Here is a 12,971-nt window from a genome sequence, read left to right as displayed (position 1 = left end):
TCTCATCTCCACCAATACTGCACCATCCCTTTAAATGCTGACTGTTGTAGTGCTTGTTTCTTAGATGAACTCCCACAAGACGCTATTATGATATGGACATAAACTATAATAGATACGCCCTACAGCTTATCTGTGGAGTATTAGTTTTCGCGACGAGAGGAGAGTCGTTTTTGTTTTGTTTTGTATGTTTTGTTTATCTGTTTAACCCAAAGTTTCGTTATTTTCTTCTCGATACAGGAACAATACGAGTTTATTCACGACGCCATCTTGGAATACATTCTGAATCCCAATACCATGATTCCTGTGGACCAGATGGCCGAGACATACCGGAGACTTCTCAAGAAAGACAAATCCACCGGAGAAATTCCCTTGGAGCAAGAATATCAAGTATGGCTTATCAAGTGGGATATTTACCACATTCCCAATTTGAAAGTGCGCAAGTTGTACGAGGTTCAGATTGAATTTGATAAAATTTGATTTGATTAGTAAAATCAGCTGTAGCGAATGCTAGAGGTTTCGACAAACTCGGGGTTAAGAACATGAAAGTAATGAAATTCTAACACTTTACTTTCTCAAAACAGTGATAACAGTAGCCACCGCACACGTAACTAGAATAAGAGCCCTATTAAATTACAAACAAACTTCATCTAGCTTTTCTTTTCATCAGGTTTCATCGGGTTTATGTATTGGTAGGTTGGTGGAGGGGGGGGGGGGTGGTGGTGGGGTCCTCAGGTTTAATTAACTGCAATGACAACTAGTGGGAGAAACATGTGACTGTCATATGCGGTTTTCTTTGCAATGTATCAATGGCATCGTCTTGTTTCACATCCCTTACGTCCTAGGCGTCTCATGAAACTATCATTTATACCATTTAAAGGCAAAATACACTTCTTGTTATAGGGGTTTGGCATCCCGTTCTTCCATCACCAGGTGATAAAATGGGACTTCTTTGTATATTGGAACATAGACAGATGTTGACTCTCCTTACCAAGAAGTAGACCCTGTGTAACAGTTCCAGGTGCAGGGCGATGTTTATCAAAATAGATTATCGTTCCTCCCCATAATGTTTCTCCCTTTTAGTTTTGGGCGTACTTAGCCGAAGTGGATTGTGTAGTTGACCGGCCGAAATCTGACTAACTGACCCTAGCAGTATAGCAGAAATCCTGATGAATATGACATCTACTTGTTTATATTTTCAGATCCTCTACACCTTGTGCCACGAGCCACCATCCAATGCTGTTCAGACCGGAGGGCTGGCCGAGAACACGACCAAGAACCGCTACCAAAACGTGATTCCAGGTAAGGTGGATTGAGAAGCTCTTTGATTCAAGTGATCTTCCGGTGAGACTACATTATAATTCTTGGGGCTCAGCTGATACAACCTCGGACTGTCAAACCCGAGATCCTTCCTTCGAGTCCTTTGACAGTGATGGTTGATACCTCGAGCAAGACACTTCTCATTGTTTAATACTTAAGGACTGAGAAGAGCATCTTTGTCCGTTTCGTGCTGTCATGGAAAACATGCACGAGATATCTTTGGCCATGTAATATTACGTTATCAAATGATCCCAAGTGTTCCGCTAATATAAGAACAAAATAACAACAACATTTAACACCGGTAAAATCTCGTGGAACTACCAGCTGTAGCCCTACCTATTAATAAAGTCTTACAGAAAACAAGCCCTAGGCCTCTGGTTTTGTTTGAGACCCATGGCGTCATCATTGGGTAGATACAGGTCGAAATGATCATTGATCATTATAAGGAATCAATCTGCATAAAACATAGGTGTATAACAGTTCTTTCAGTTTTGCGTAGGTATTCTCTATCTCGGTGTGTTCTTTCTCTCTGTAACGAACGGACAAACGAACAAACAAACAAACAAACGAAAATTTTTGTTTTCGTTGCTTCTTCATGACATCATTACCCAATGTTGCTCCTTCTCATTCAAACTGTCTTCTCTCTCCTTTTTTCAATGCCCAGAGTGTTCTCAGAGTTTTATGGCAAAGTGTGCAAAAATGTCAACCACTGTCAACTAAGACAATTATTGGAACCTCCATCATTAGATATCGCATTCATTCGCCCATGCTTGTTGTGTTGCTTACTACTAGCAGTTACAAGATAGTCTTGCTGCAATGCCGTCTTCTGATCTAAAAAAAAAATGAATGTTGTGAAAACTTAAAACGAGTTGCAATGTTAATCCCGCTTTGGCCCTTTCCTGTATTTCTTGACAAGTGGATAAACATCGCCCTCTACTGATGACTACCAGTTACGATTCTTCGACGCAGTACATCAACGCCACCTTCTGTCAGGTAATAAATAACTTTGCCGTCACACTCCTCTAGCACTTTCCTTTATACCACTCATCCTGTTTGGGGAGATACAGATACGATGACTATCAAATCACACAGGGCCTAACCCTAGAACGAAAATAATGAAAAGAAATAGTAAATTACATGAACACATACATATATACATAACTGTTATGCATCCGCTAGCACACGTTTAGACACACTGGTACTTTCACACGCGTTCAATTCTCGTGGCTACATGCAGTCATGATGCACTTCGGCAATTTCCTCATACCAATGTCCTTCAGATTGGAGTTAAGAGTTTCTGTCCTATAATTACTGCTTCCTTATTAACAATTTTATTGCTTCCTGGGAGAACCCATGAAATAGGATATAATTGAAGCTCAAACTTCTGCTTTCGATCTCGTCTCCTGGGGCCTTGCATTTGAATGCGTAGTCCCATGCATTTTCTTCCCCTATTCTTGACATATGAATTCAGCATTGTCTATAGAAACAGGGTGTATTATATCCGTAAGTCAACACGAGGCTTTGTTTTAGTTATAGTACATACTGAATTTACTTTAGACTTTTCGTGATATTTTCACACGCTTCAAGTCTTCAGTATTTCTTGTAAATTTCGATTTCTACACTTTAGTCTATGGCATTCGTGTGGCTCAGTTGATTTTTAATTGTGACATGGAAGATTAATGTTTAAGATTTGGAAATATTTTACTAATAAACAGTGCCTACACTTATACATACCCCAGTCAAATCAAGCTTTATAACACTATCATTGTTATTTCAAACGTCATTATTAGTCTATTTACTGGCATTGTCATTGTCTCGTGATATACATTAATTTTCTGTAAACATTTTTGTGTGTAATTCTATTTTCTTCTTCTTATAATGATGATGATGATGATGATAATAATGATAATGATAATGATTGTTTTTATCAATATTATTATCATCATCATCGTCATTATTGATATCGTTGTTAGTCCTCTAGAAACACCCTTGTTATCACTATTATCATTGTTATCATCACTCTCATTATCATCATCATAAAAGGTAGTCGTATTGCTGGTATGGTGGTGTCAGCAGTGATGTAATTATTACTTTTGCTTGGCCAGGCTTACAGGGAGCGTGAGAGGATAATCACAACGCAGATGACCTTACCGAGTACCGTGGTTGACTTCCTAAGCCTCATCTACGACTACCGCATCAGTACTATTGTCATGCTGAATGACGTCATGGACGAACAGGTTGGTATCAAGGTCATGCGGCGGATACCCCTGCAAAAATGGCCAATAAAAGTCTTGAATTTAGCACTGTCATCCTCGTCGTCCTCAACCGAACTGTATCAAAAATGCAGTGATCTATTATGGCTGCCTAAAACCAAGATCCGAAGGAACTGGTGGCCAATGCTAACAAAAGTTTCAAGAGACTTGAAGCTATCCTAAAGCTATGCCATGTAATTCGAGGAAAGCAACGACGTAAAAGAAAAAAAAAATGTCCAACAAAACCAAACACTCTAAATGCATTTAAAGGAACGGAACTCAACTACTGAAAGTTTATTCTGATGTTGATGCATGGATTCCACATGATTCTATTAGTGGTATTCCTGTTTGTAGACGGCAACCTCTATAAAACGCTCAAATAGCAGCGAGAAATGTTGGGGATTATTACCTATACAAGGTAGTTTTGCGAGGCAATTCAGTTGGTATTTTGCAGGGTCGTGGAGGTCAGCAGGCGACATCTAGAGCATATCACGAGCATCCGGGTCTCGCCAATCACTTTACATGTAAACATTCCGGTCGACCACAAAGAAAGGACATTCAAGGACGTCGCTGTGTGTCGGTTACACACACCTCAGAAGAACGCCAATAAATCAACCCATACAAGGTCAACCACCTCCAGCAGCACTACGCGTCGAACAATGACTAGTCCATTTGTGCTCAATAACTGCACAGTGACCATCAGTTATTACAACTCTAGAAATTGAAACAGAAGCAAAAATAAAGTGTAAAAACGTTCAGATGTTTGAAGTTCGTCAAAGGTAGTCAAATGTAGCTTGATCTATATCATAGTGTATATCCGTATTCCCATACTGTATTTTCCTAATTTACCTAGGGGATAGGTAGTAATGATATTGACTGGCCTTGAGGGAGATACCAGATAAATATTGCCCACACTGAAAGAATATTTTCTGGTATCTCCCTCGAGGCCATTCGATATTATATAAATATAAGTCCCTTACCCTCCAGTTTGGTTTCCATACCCTTTGCCAACTTCAGTCCCTTCCACACAATGCGCCCTCTTCGTCGCTGCCATTGCCAAACGCCACCTCGACCTGCTACTTCAAATCTTACGTCGTAAGAGGGCGTTATTCTTTAGGCTACACTAGCAGGCAGATGATCTGGAAGCCATGCTATCTCGCCTCCTATTGAATCACCTGTTTTCTCATAGTTCAGGGAGGTGGGGCTGCTTAGGTTAAGGCTGAAGAGCGGTGATGAAGACTGTCTACATAGTTGCAAATGCGCCTAATGCCTGTCGAATTTAGTCCTACCAGTCTAGGTGTGTGTACATCCCACATGTAGATATTGTGTGCGTGTGTTTTGTGCGTGTGTGTGAATAGAATAAACCTGGATGACCACGTGACGTGACAGTCGGCCCACTGTCATCATATTCAACAATAACAAAACCACGCAGGCCTTACTCTAGCTGAACTAAAAACAAACTTTAGGTAAGGGATAAGGAATGTCACTTTAGTTTCCCTAACCCAAGCCATGAAAGCTAGCTGTGGCACGAAGAATAACATCTAACCATGCAATGTACATTCTTTCAAGCCGTTTCAACGTTATGGTTGACGTTGAATATTTCCAATGATTTTTGTCCTCTCTGGTTATAAACAGTCTGCGTCCATTTACTGGGACAAGTCCAATCCCAACATCACCGACCCCTTCTCCATTGATGTCCTTGGTAAGGTCGAGTCGGACCACTGGGTTGAACGCACTTTGGAACTTAAGCGTCGAAGGGTAAGCTCATTCAAGGGTAACAATAAAAGCATTGAAGAGCGACAGTAAAATATACGATTATTTCCTTGTGCTGGAGTTTTTTGTATTAAAATGAATACGGACATGCCTTAAAATAGACTATTTCCAATCATTTCCTCATTCTTGTCCATAATGAATATATCTACATTTGTTAATGTGTTACGATAACGGGATGGAACATAACGCGGAAGTAAGGTAAATCAAATAAAAAAAAAATAAAAACATACAATCAGCGTAGGTAGATGTAGAAAGCATCAGAAAAACTGGCAGGAAATGTATGGTTGAAAAGTGTTGGACTTACCAGTAATTAGGAACCTTAACTAACATGCTGCATAAAATCAATAAATCTCGAATACAATCAACTTTATGTGCAACTGATTTGATCATGTGTAATCAATTGATGCTATATCTCGCTGAGTTTGCAAGTGTCTGGCGTGTCCTGATTTGCCAACATATAATCTGGCCAATATAGCCACTTGAATTTAATGTAATTATTTCAACATCCCAAAACTCATGGCCGGTTGGTATGATGTTTCGAAGAGTTAGGGGCTTTTGATTCGTTTAATGTTACTAAATCGATGTTGTTTGTTTGTTTGTTTGTTTTTACAGGACACGCGAATTGTGCAGCAGTTTCAGTTCACATCCTGGGTCGCGGTTCAGTCAGACGGCTTTTGCCAAAACATCCTCGACTTCTTACATCACGTGACAACGAATCATGACGATGACGACAGTCCAATTCTTGTTCACTGCTTGTAAGTTGTTGTTTTTTCTCCAATGGATGATTAAGTGATCAATATAGCTTTTTCTTGATGATATTATAAGTAAACCGCCTATACCATTAGTTTGCGGCCCTGAGTGTAGTAGACCTTGCTTCTCCCCATTTGTTTTGTTTGTTCTTTTTGTTTAATCTGCAGTATCATTCATGATGGCCCTGTTAGATTTTCACGATGTCTTTGCCACAAAGTGATAGGTCTATCAGATCTGCAATTTCATTTCATGTTCGAATATCGTTATACTCGTAGTGATCTATAATATATCGATAATTGTGCGCTATGTAACATTTAAGCAAGAATTTGCTTGAGCAGACCTATATTTCATATTTCAATCCGAATGCTGTAGGAAACAGACTGGAAATATAATGTGTATGGTCTTGCTGACCAATTATGGTATAAGCCCATAATGTTATCGCTGAAGAGTTGTGATAACCATGTGACCAATTGATAGTACAAAAATTGACGCATAGAATCATCATTGGACCTCTTTAATTTCTGTCCTCACCGCATCAGGAACGGCATCGGTCGTACAGGTGTGTTCTGCGTGATCAAAATGAGCATCGACCAACTCGAAGCCGAGGGCGTGGTTGACATCTTTCAGATAGTCAAGACCTTACGTAATGACAATCAGCAGATGATCCAGTCCTTTGTAAGTTTTGGATTGCGGCATTGTCCATCAAAACCAAAATAATAACCTGTAAGAGCAAATCATTGGTTGATGAAGAACTAAAACAAATCATTTTTTGATGCGTGGAAATTTTGAGCACTCGGATGGGTAGTTACTTTAGGCTGTAACTTGGTGCAAAGTATCGCGACATCTATTTATGTACTGTCCCAATAGGATATACGTATCATCCCATGATGATATCATGCCTTAATGTGATAATTTTGATAAACCTTTCAGTCATGGCTGACGTGACTATGGCATATTTATGTCATGAGTTTGGTTTTGATAGTCACATTATTCACGGAACTTTGACAGAAACTAAAAAACGGCTTAGCTCTGAGTATATTACAGCCATGATGATTATCAATGGTGTGCCTGATTTTGAGGAGTTTTTATAAAAGGAGACAGGGACTCTAACGTTGCATGGTACAATGCAATACATACGCAAGTGCGCATTTACACAGTCCTTATTGCAATAATTATTCCAGAATGACAAGTCAGTAAATTTCTGAAAATAAATTACCAAAAAACCCTTAGAATACATGGAAACTAAGAAGACATTAGTAGCATTTATGATTAAGAAGAATACATAAATAACACAACTTTGCATAAAACACAACTTTGGAACCAGGCAAAAACATACAAATTGAAAGCTGTCTAATGCTTGTTTGTTCAAGTCCACCCTGCACTGAAAATATCAACTTGTTTTCTTTAGTAAATCACCGCTCTTTGACTTAAATGTCTTTTCTCATCACTGTTTGTAACCTGCATTCGAGCGCAACCAAGCATCATATTACAAAGTGGGGATTTCCCCAAGTCGAAGAAGAAGAAAAAGAGGATGCTTTGAAAAGTTTTGCGATAGCGAGTGGGTATTGCTTTTTATTTTTTGTTGTAGTTCAGGGTTTCGAGTGTATGGGGGTAATTCAAATTCATCAAAAACATAAAACATGACTGGAAAATTAATTAGAATGTATCATACTCTGTCACTCACTTCTTATCTGAGAAGTCTGGGACAAAAATAACCCAAAGAAGCCTCAAATATGATTGGATATTGACTAACCTAAATAGGTAATGAAAATCTAACGAAGCGTTGAACATCCTCAGTAATAAAAAGGTTTACCGTGATGCATTCTTGTACAATGATAATAGTCAATATTGAAAGATGAAAAAATTTGGAAAAAAAACACGTCAAGATAAGTTTTAGTGTTTCCAAGACTTAAAGCTTTTAATGAACAGTAGATTACAAGAACAAGACACATCAAAATATGAGGAAATTTAATCATTTTCATGATGACTTTTTCAAATATTTTCAAAGTAAGAAAAATATATCATGTAGTTAACATACAATAACGACATATGTAAGAAAGGAAAGTAATACATATCCATAATCATGCAATAGTGATGATTATGTCAACATCATAATAGATAACGAAGAAGGCGAGAGGAAAAGAAACATAGGTTAAAGCAAATTTCCAAAACGATGCGATTCAAATATGAGAAATAATTTTCGAGCAAGATGAGCGGAAATTTTACACGAAGTAAATATTGTACTGTAACACGGGTAGGAAGAAAGAAAATTATATCGATGACAAGGAACAAGGATGATGCCATTTATAGTTAATGAGTTTAATTGATCAAATTGCGTGAAGGTGACAATGACTAAGGAATATAATGAGTTAACGTTTGCAAGCAGACCATTAATTTGCCTATAAATGTGTGCAAACTTTTATTGAAGATTCATGGAAACATGTTCGAGGAAAATCTAATGATTATCAATTTGACATGGTTGTGGTTTTTATCCGTGTCAAACCGGGATTTCCGAATTTGTTATCAAATCACAGGACGACTACCTACTATGTTACAGCATCATGAATCACCATATCACGTGCAACAAGGACAGGGTGGACGGATCGTACAACCGCACGTCGCTCGACATGGTCTCCAACATCTCCGAGGGGGATGAACTCATCGATGACGAGAACATATTCTATGCTCAGATCGATGACGACGACGATGAGGAGGAAGAGGGTGGTGTTGAGGACGTCGAAGAGAGAGGGGACGAGGGAAACGATGGTCAACATGAGACATACAGAGATGACAACGATGATGAGGAGGAGGTTGATGACGCTAAATACGACGAAGAGAGAGGGGACGAGGGAAGCGATCGCTTCAATGAGAATTACAGAGATGATGTCGACACCGAAATGAGGGACGACAAACAGTATGATGGTGATCAGACCGAAGTCGCCAACGATGACTTTGACAAGTGTATAGGAAGTGATGACAAGGCCGACATTTTAACCTATTTTTGACTTCCGCATTACAAAGTGGACGCGTGACCACTAGCCCGAACATTATTTAATTATTTTATGCATATTATGACTATTTTTGACTCTGTTCATCAAAAATAAGCCAGTTCGCAGTTCCACTTGGCGCATGAGCAGGAATGGGTCATTTGTACCGATGGGCATGTTGGTTTTTAAATTCACAGCAATAAGCATCTGTGATGTAACGATTATTCATGTAATCCTTATAAATGCTGCTTGCCAGCACATTCACCTGACAGCAAAAGCGGTATTTGGTAATATCAATAGAAAGAGATTGTTAATACATTCAATGCAAAATAATGAAATGGATGTTTTTGCAGGTATTTATTGACCGATCATTCTGGCCATCTGGTCTACAACAGTTCATTCTTTGTTTGGACAGTAATAATGAATCCCATTCAAATTCAAATTCAAAATCAAATTTAAACTTTATTTTCACTTTTTTTTCCAACAGAATGTACATTTGGCATGCGAGTCATTGTTACCTATGCGAGCCATAAATTGTTACCTAAAACTTATGCATTTTGTGGTCTGAAACGAGTGAACTGCCTCTAACCGACTGAGAAAAACAAAAAGAAAGAAAGATCATCAGTACCAATGTGCATTTGAACTAACTCCGAAATGGCTAATTAATATTGCATGATCATTTCATATCAACCTAACGGTAGATCAATAGCTCCACTGTCGTCCTGAACAAAAACCAAGCACAAGCCCTCTTTCAAATAATTAAGCACGTCCATTGGAGTGATCCTGTCCGAGCTTGTAATGATCTACAAGAAACATTACCTTATGTATATTGTTATCAGCCGTCCATACATCTCTTTTTCACAGTAGCCACTGCAGAAATATGATCGAATCTATTGCGTCCCAGCATTTAACAGCTTATTCTACGTTTGAGTATTACTATTAGTCAGTCCTTCCATGAAATATATGTGAAATCACAATTCAACAAGATTCAGTGACATTGCTTTACCGTATTGAAATTTCATTTTTATTTTATATGCCAAAGTAAATATGAATTTTTTTCATTGTTTTGCTCGATAAGGACAGATATGAAATAACATGAAAGCATCGTACAAAAAAAAAGAATATTTGTGCCTAATAATAAGCCAAGGTCGATAATTTCGTCAGCCATATCTAACGCGTTATCATACCGACTATTCATTCCTCACAATTTACCACTTGCACTGTAAATATAATGTTCTGATGAACCCTGTCAGCAGCACAACCTGTAAATACTATGCACCTGTTATGCAGCTATGCTGTCAGTGACAATAGGAAGTAAAATTAATGGAAGTGTATATGAACTCGATCCCTGATGAATATGCAAATGTGAAAGTTTGTAATGAATTAAGAACTGTACGACTGCTTCTAATGTACACTTACTAAAATGATGATGCAATGTATCAAAAACACAATCAATATAAGATGCATAATTTTCAGAATGAGCAGTTGTGCTGACAAGCCATCCTGGAATAATGTAAGAGTGAATTTATCCCGTGGTGTAAGTATAATTGTTAGCACAACTTCCGAACAACATGATGTTTGTGTGATACATGGGACTCTATGTCGAGAAGTAACCAACATGAGTAATCCCTTGAGTCGACGGTGGTCGGTATTATTGCAGTTGTGTATGGTTATGTCCATTAGTGAGGGGATGAATATCTATAGGGTGTGTTAGATGTATATTGGTACTCGTGTGAATGTTTTTAACTTGCCTTCTTGTGCATGTTGTGTATATTTTCCACTGTACAGCATAAACAATTGATCAATATTTTTTTTATGTCCTTCCTTTTTGAATGACATGGAATTACTAACTGTGATATTGATGTTGCTAAGATCTGGTCATCTTGGCAGACTGAAAACATTCCATTCCATTCACCTGCCGGTATGTGAGTCCGTGCAGTAATATGCACCACTAGTACTTTATTCTTTTATTGTCTTTATGGTCATTGCATATTGTAATGATTAGCAGTGTCCTCGCTATTTCTCCCAAGCGCATTTGGGTCACGAATCAAAGGTAGATCATGCCATCAATAGAATTGAGCCTATCCCGCTATTTATTTTGCTAGTATATAGAATTAATTCTTTCCACTTGATCACCAATAAAGGGACATTTTTGATGTAGGTACGTGGGAGTTGTATAGAACACGCATTGAATAATCATTATGACCGATGAATAAAAATCCGTGCAACTTCTATCGTCGTGCTTTAGAATATATCTACAGTAAACGGTTACACTATAAAAGATCAATAATTCACCAAATGGCACTGCAATGGCACAGTAAGTACATCGAGAACGTTTTTAAAGGCAAGATGAAGGGCATTAAAAGCACTCCATCTGACGGGAAAGATAGAGCTATAGTCCTAATTACAGGCCCGCATAGACAAATGGTTAGTGGTATTAGCAAATCCCTTTGGAATTTGAAGTAGGTATATGACTGTCCACATAATACATGAAACCATAAAAAAGGGAGGGAGAGAGAGAGAGACAAAGAAAGAGATAGATACAAACAGACAGACAGATAGATAGAGAGAAAACAAAACAGACGAAGAGCTGACGAGTGTGAAGAGAAGTCTGACATTGGTATTAAGATATTCCCAGCAAACTTTTCCACAGCACAGATTGATCACTTGTTGCACACATGGAAAATCACACTGTGGAGCAAAATCAGAAAGAAAGATGTATGTTAATATTATACGCTCTGTGTTCCCGATAAAACGAGTTGGACAGCAAAATTCCTCGTAGACCATCACGCATGTTCCCTCTGGAGCAGGGTGATAGATTGGATGAAATAGAGGAATCGATACAAGCTGCATAATGAGTATGTAATTATGGAGTGTTCAAAATGGTGATGTGGTCACAATTTGGTAACAACGAATCCGAATTAACTTACCAAGTTCGACTCTCACTGTTTTGCTTAATGTATAGTGAAATGATTTATTGTGAATGTTAAGCGGTCAGTACCACAAACAAACAAATAAAAAAGGCATGAAATCAATGTATAGTAATGGTTTTATATTACTAATATTCTTACGGAGTCTATTTCAGTATTCATGTTAATCCTCATGCGTTGGCACATTCAACTCCAATAATAATGATATTGTCTTAACTCGTTTTGGTTGGTGTAAAGGGGTCTGTGTACAAGTTTCATCATCTAATTTACTAGTTGACGGGGTGAATTCGTTTGATTTCTTTCTGACCAGTACTAGCACATTACGACAATTAAATGACTCTATTGTGAGCACACTTAATGGATTCGACAATAAAGTTTATCGTGTGGCTCATAGTTCAGTCAAACACGGCTTGAGGGACTAGGGACATGTGAGCGTCCACTTCCCAAGTTCTGTGTTATTTCACATTTAATGCGTTTTAAGATAATCATATTCGGTTGTGACATGCCAAGCCACATTCTCTTGCTGTCATCCTTATGTTGACACAATTTCCTCTTCGATTGCAATTTAACAAGGGAAAAAATATTGATGGACATAACCCTTACCACAAATCATTTGGTGTCAACAACTGAATGTAGATTAATCATCGTTAGTTTCATTCTAACCAAAAGAAATGAAACCAAAACTATTGATTCTCAATTGGCAATAAAACTCGTCCTGTGGATGTTAATGCAAATATGGAGACGTGATACCCCATTGGTATCGAATCAGCGATTAATCATTAAAAGTTAGGGACTGAAGATATATCTCAATCGATTTATCAAATTTACAATGTTGCGGACCATTACACTAGTGACGAGACTAAAAGGCGCCATACCATGCCCAGGGTCCGGTTTCATAAGATTTGTTGCCAGAGACAACTGCCACATTTCTGTGACAAATTTTCTCTCAGTCAATCAGATGC

The 12,971-nt window shown here is 38.2% G+C and overlaps 1 protein-coding gene across 1 annotated transcript in view; it reads left to right on the top strand.

Moving 5' to 3' along the window:
- LOC139715754 (receptor-type tyrosine-protein phosphatase epsilon-like) overlaps positions 1–12,596 on the top strand; it is a 49,106-nt gene extending 36,510 nt beyond the window's left edge. The window contains exons 12-19 of the mRNA XM_071627304.1: positions 238–387; positions 1,200–1,299; positions 2,234–2,310; positions 3,423–3,554; positions 5,205–5,327; positions 5,955–6,097; positions 6,632–6,767; positions 8,627–12,596. Of these exons, the coding sequence (XP_071483405.1) occupies positions 238–387; positions 1,200–1,299; positions 2,234–2,310; positions 3,423–3,554; positions 5,205–5,327; positions 5,955–6,097; positions 6,632–6,767; positions 8,627–9,097 (1,332 nt within the window). The 3' untranslated portion in view covers positions 9,098–12,596. The remainder of the gene's footprint in view (positions 1–237; positions 388–1,199; positions 1,300–2,233; positions 2,311–3,422; positions 3,555–5,204; positions 5,328–5,954; positions 6,098–6,631; positions 6,768–8,626) is intronic.
- The last annotated feature ends 375 nt before the right edge of the window (positions 12,597–12,971 follow it).

The sequence above is a fragment of the Diadema antillarum genome, unplaced genomic scaffold (genome assembly GCF_040938485.1).
Source record: "Diadema antillarum isolate AM-2024a unplaced genomic scaffold, OU_Dant_1.0 scf00000054, whole genome shotgun sequence".
Classification (NCBI taxonomy): Eukaryota; Metazoa; Echinodermata; class Echinoidea; order Diadematoida; family Diadematidae; genus Diadema; species Diadema antillarum.
This window is presented reverse-complemented; position numbering and strand designations above follow the sequence as displayed.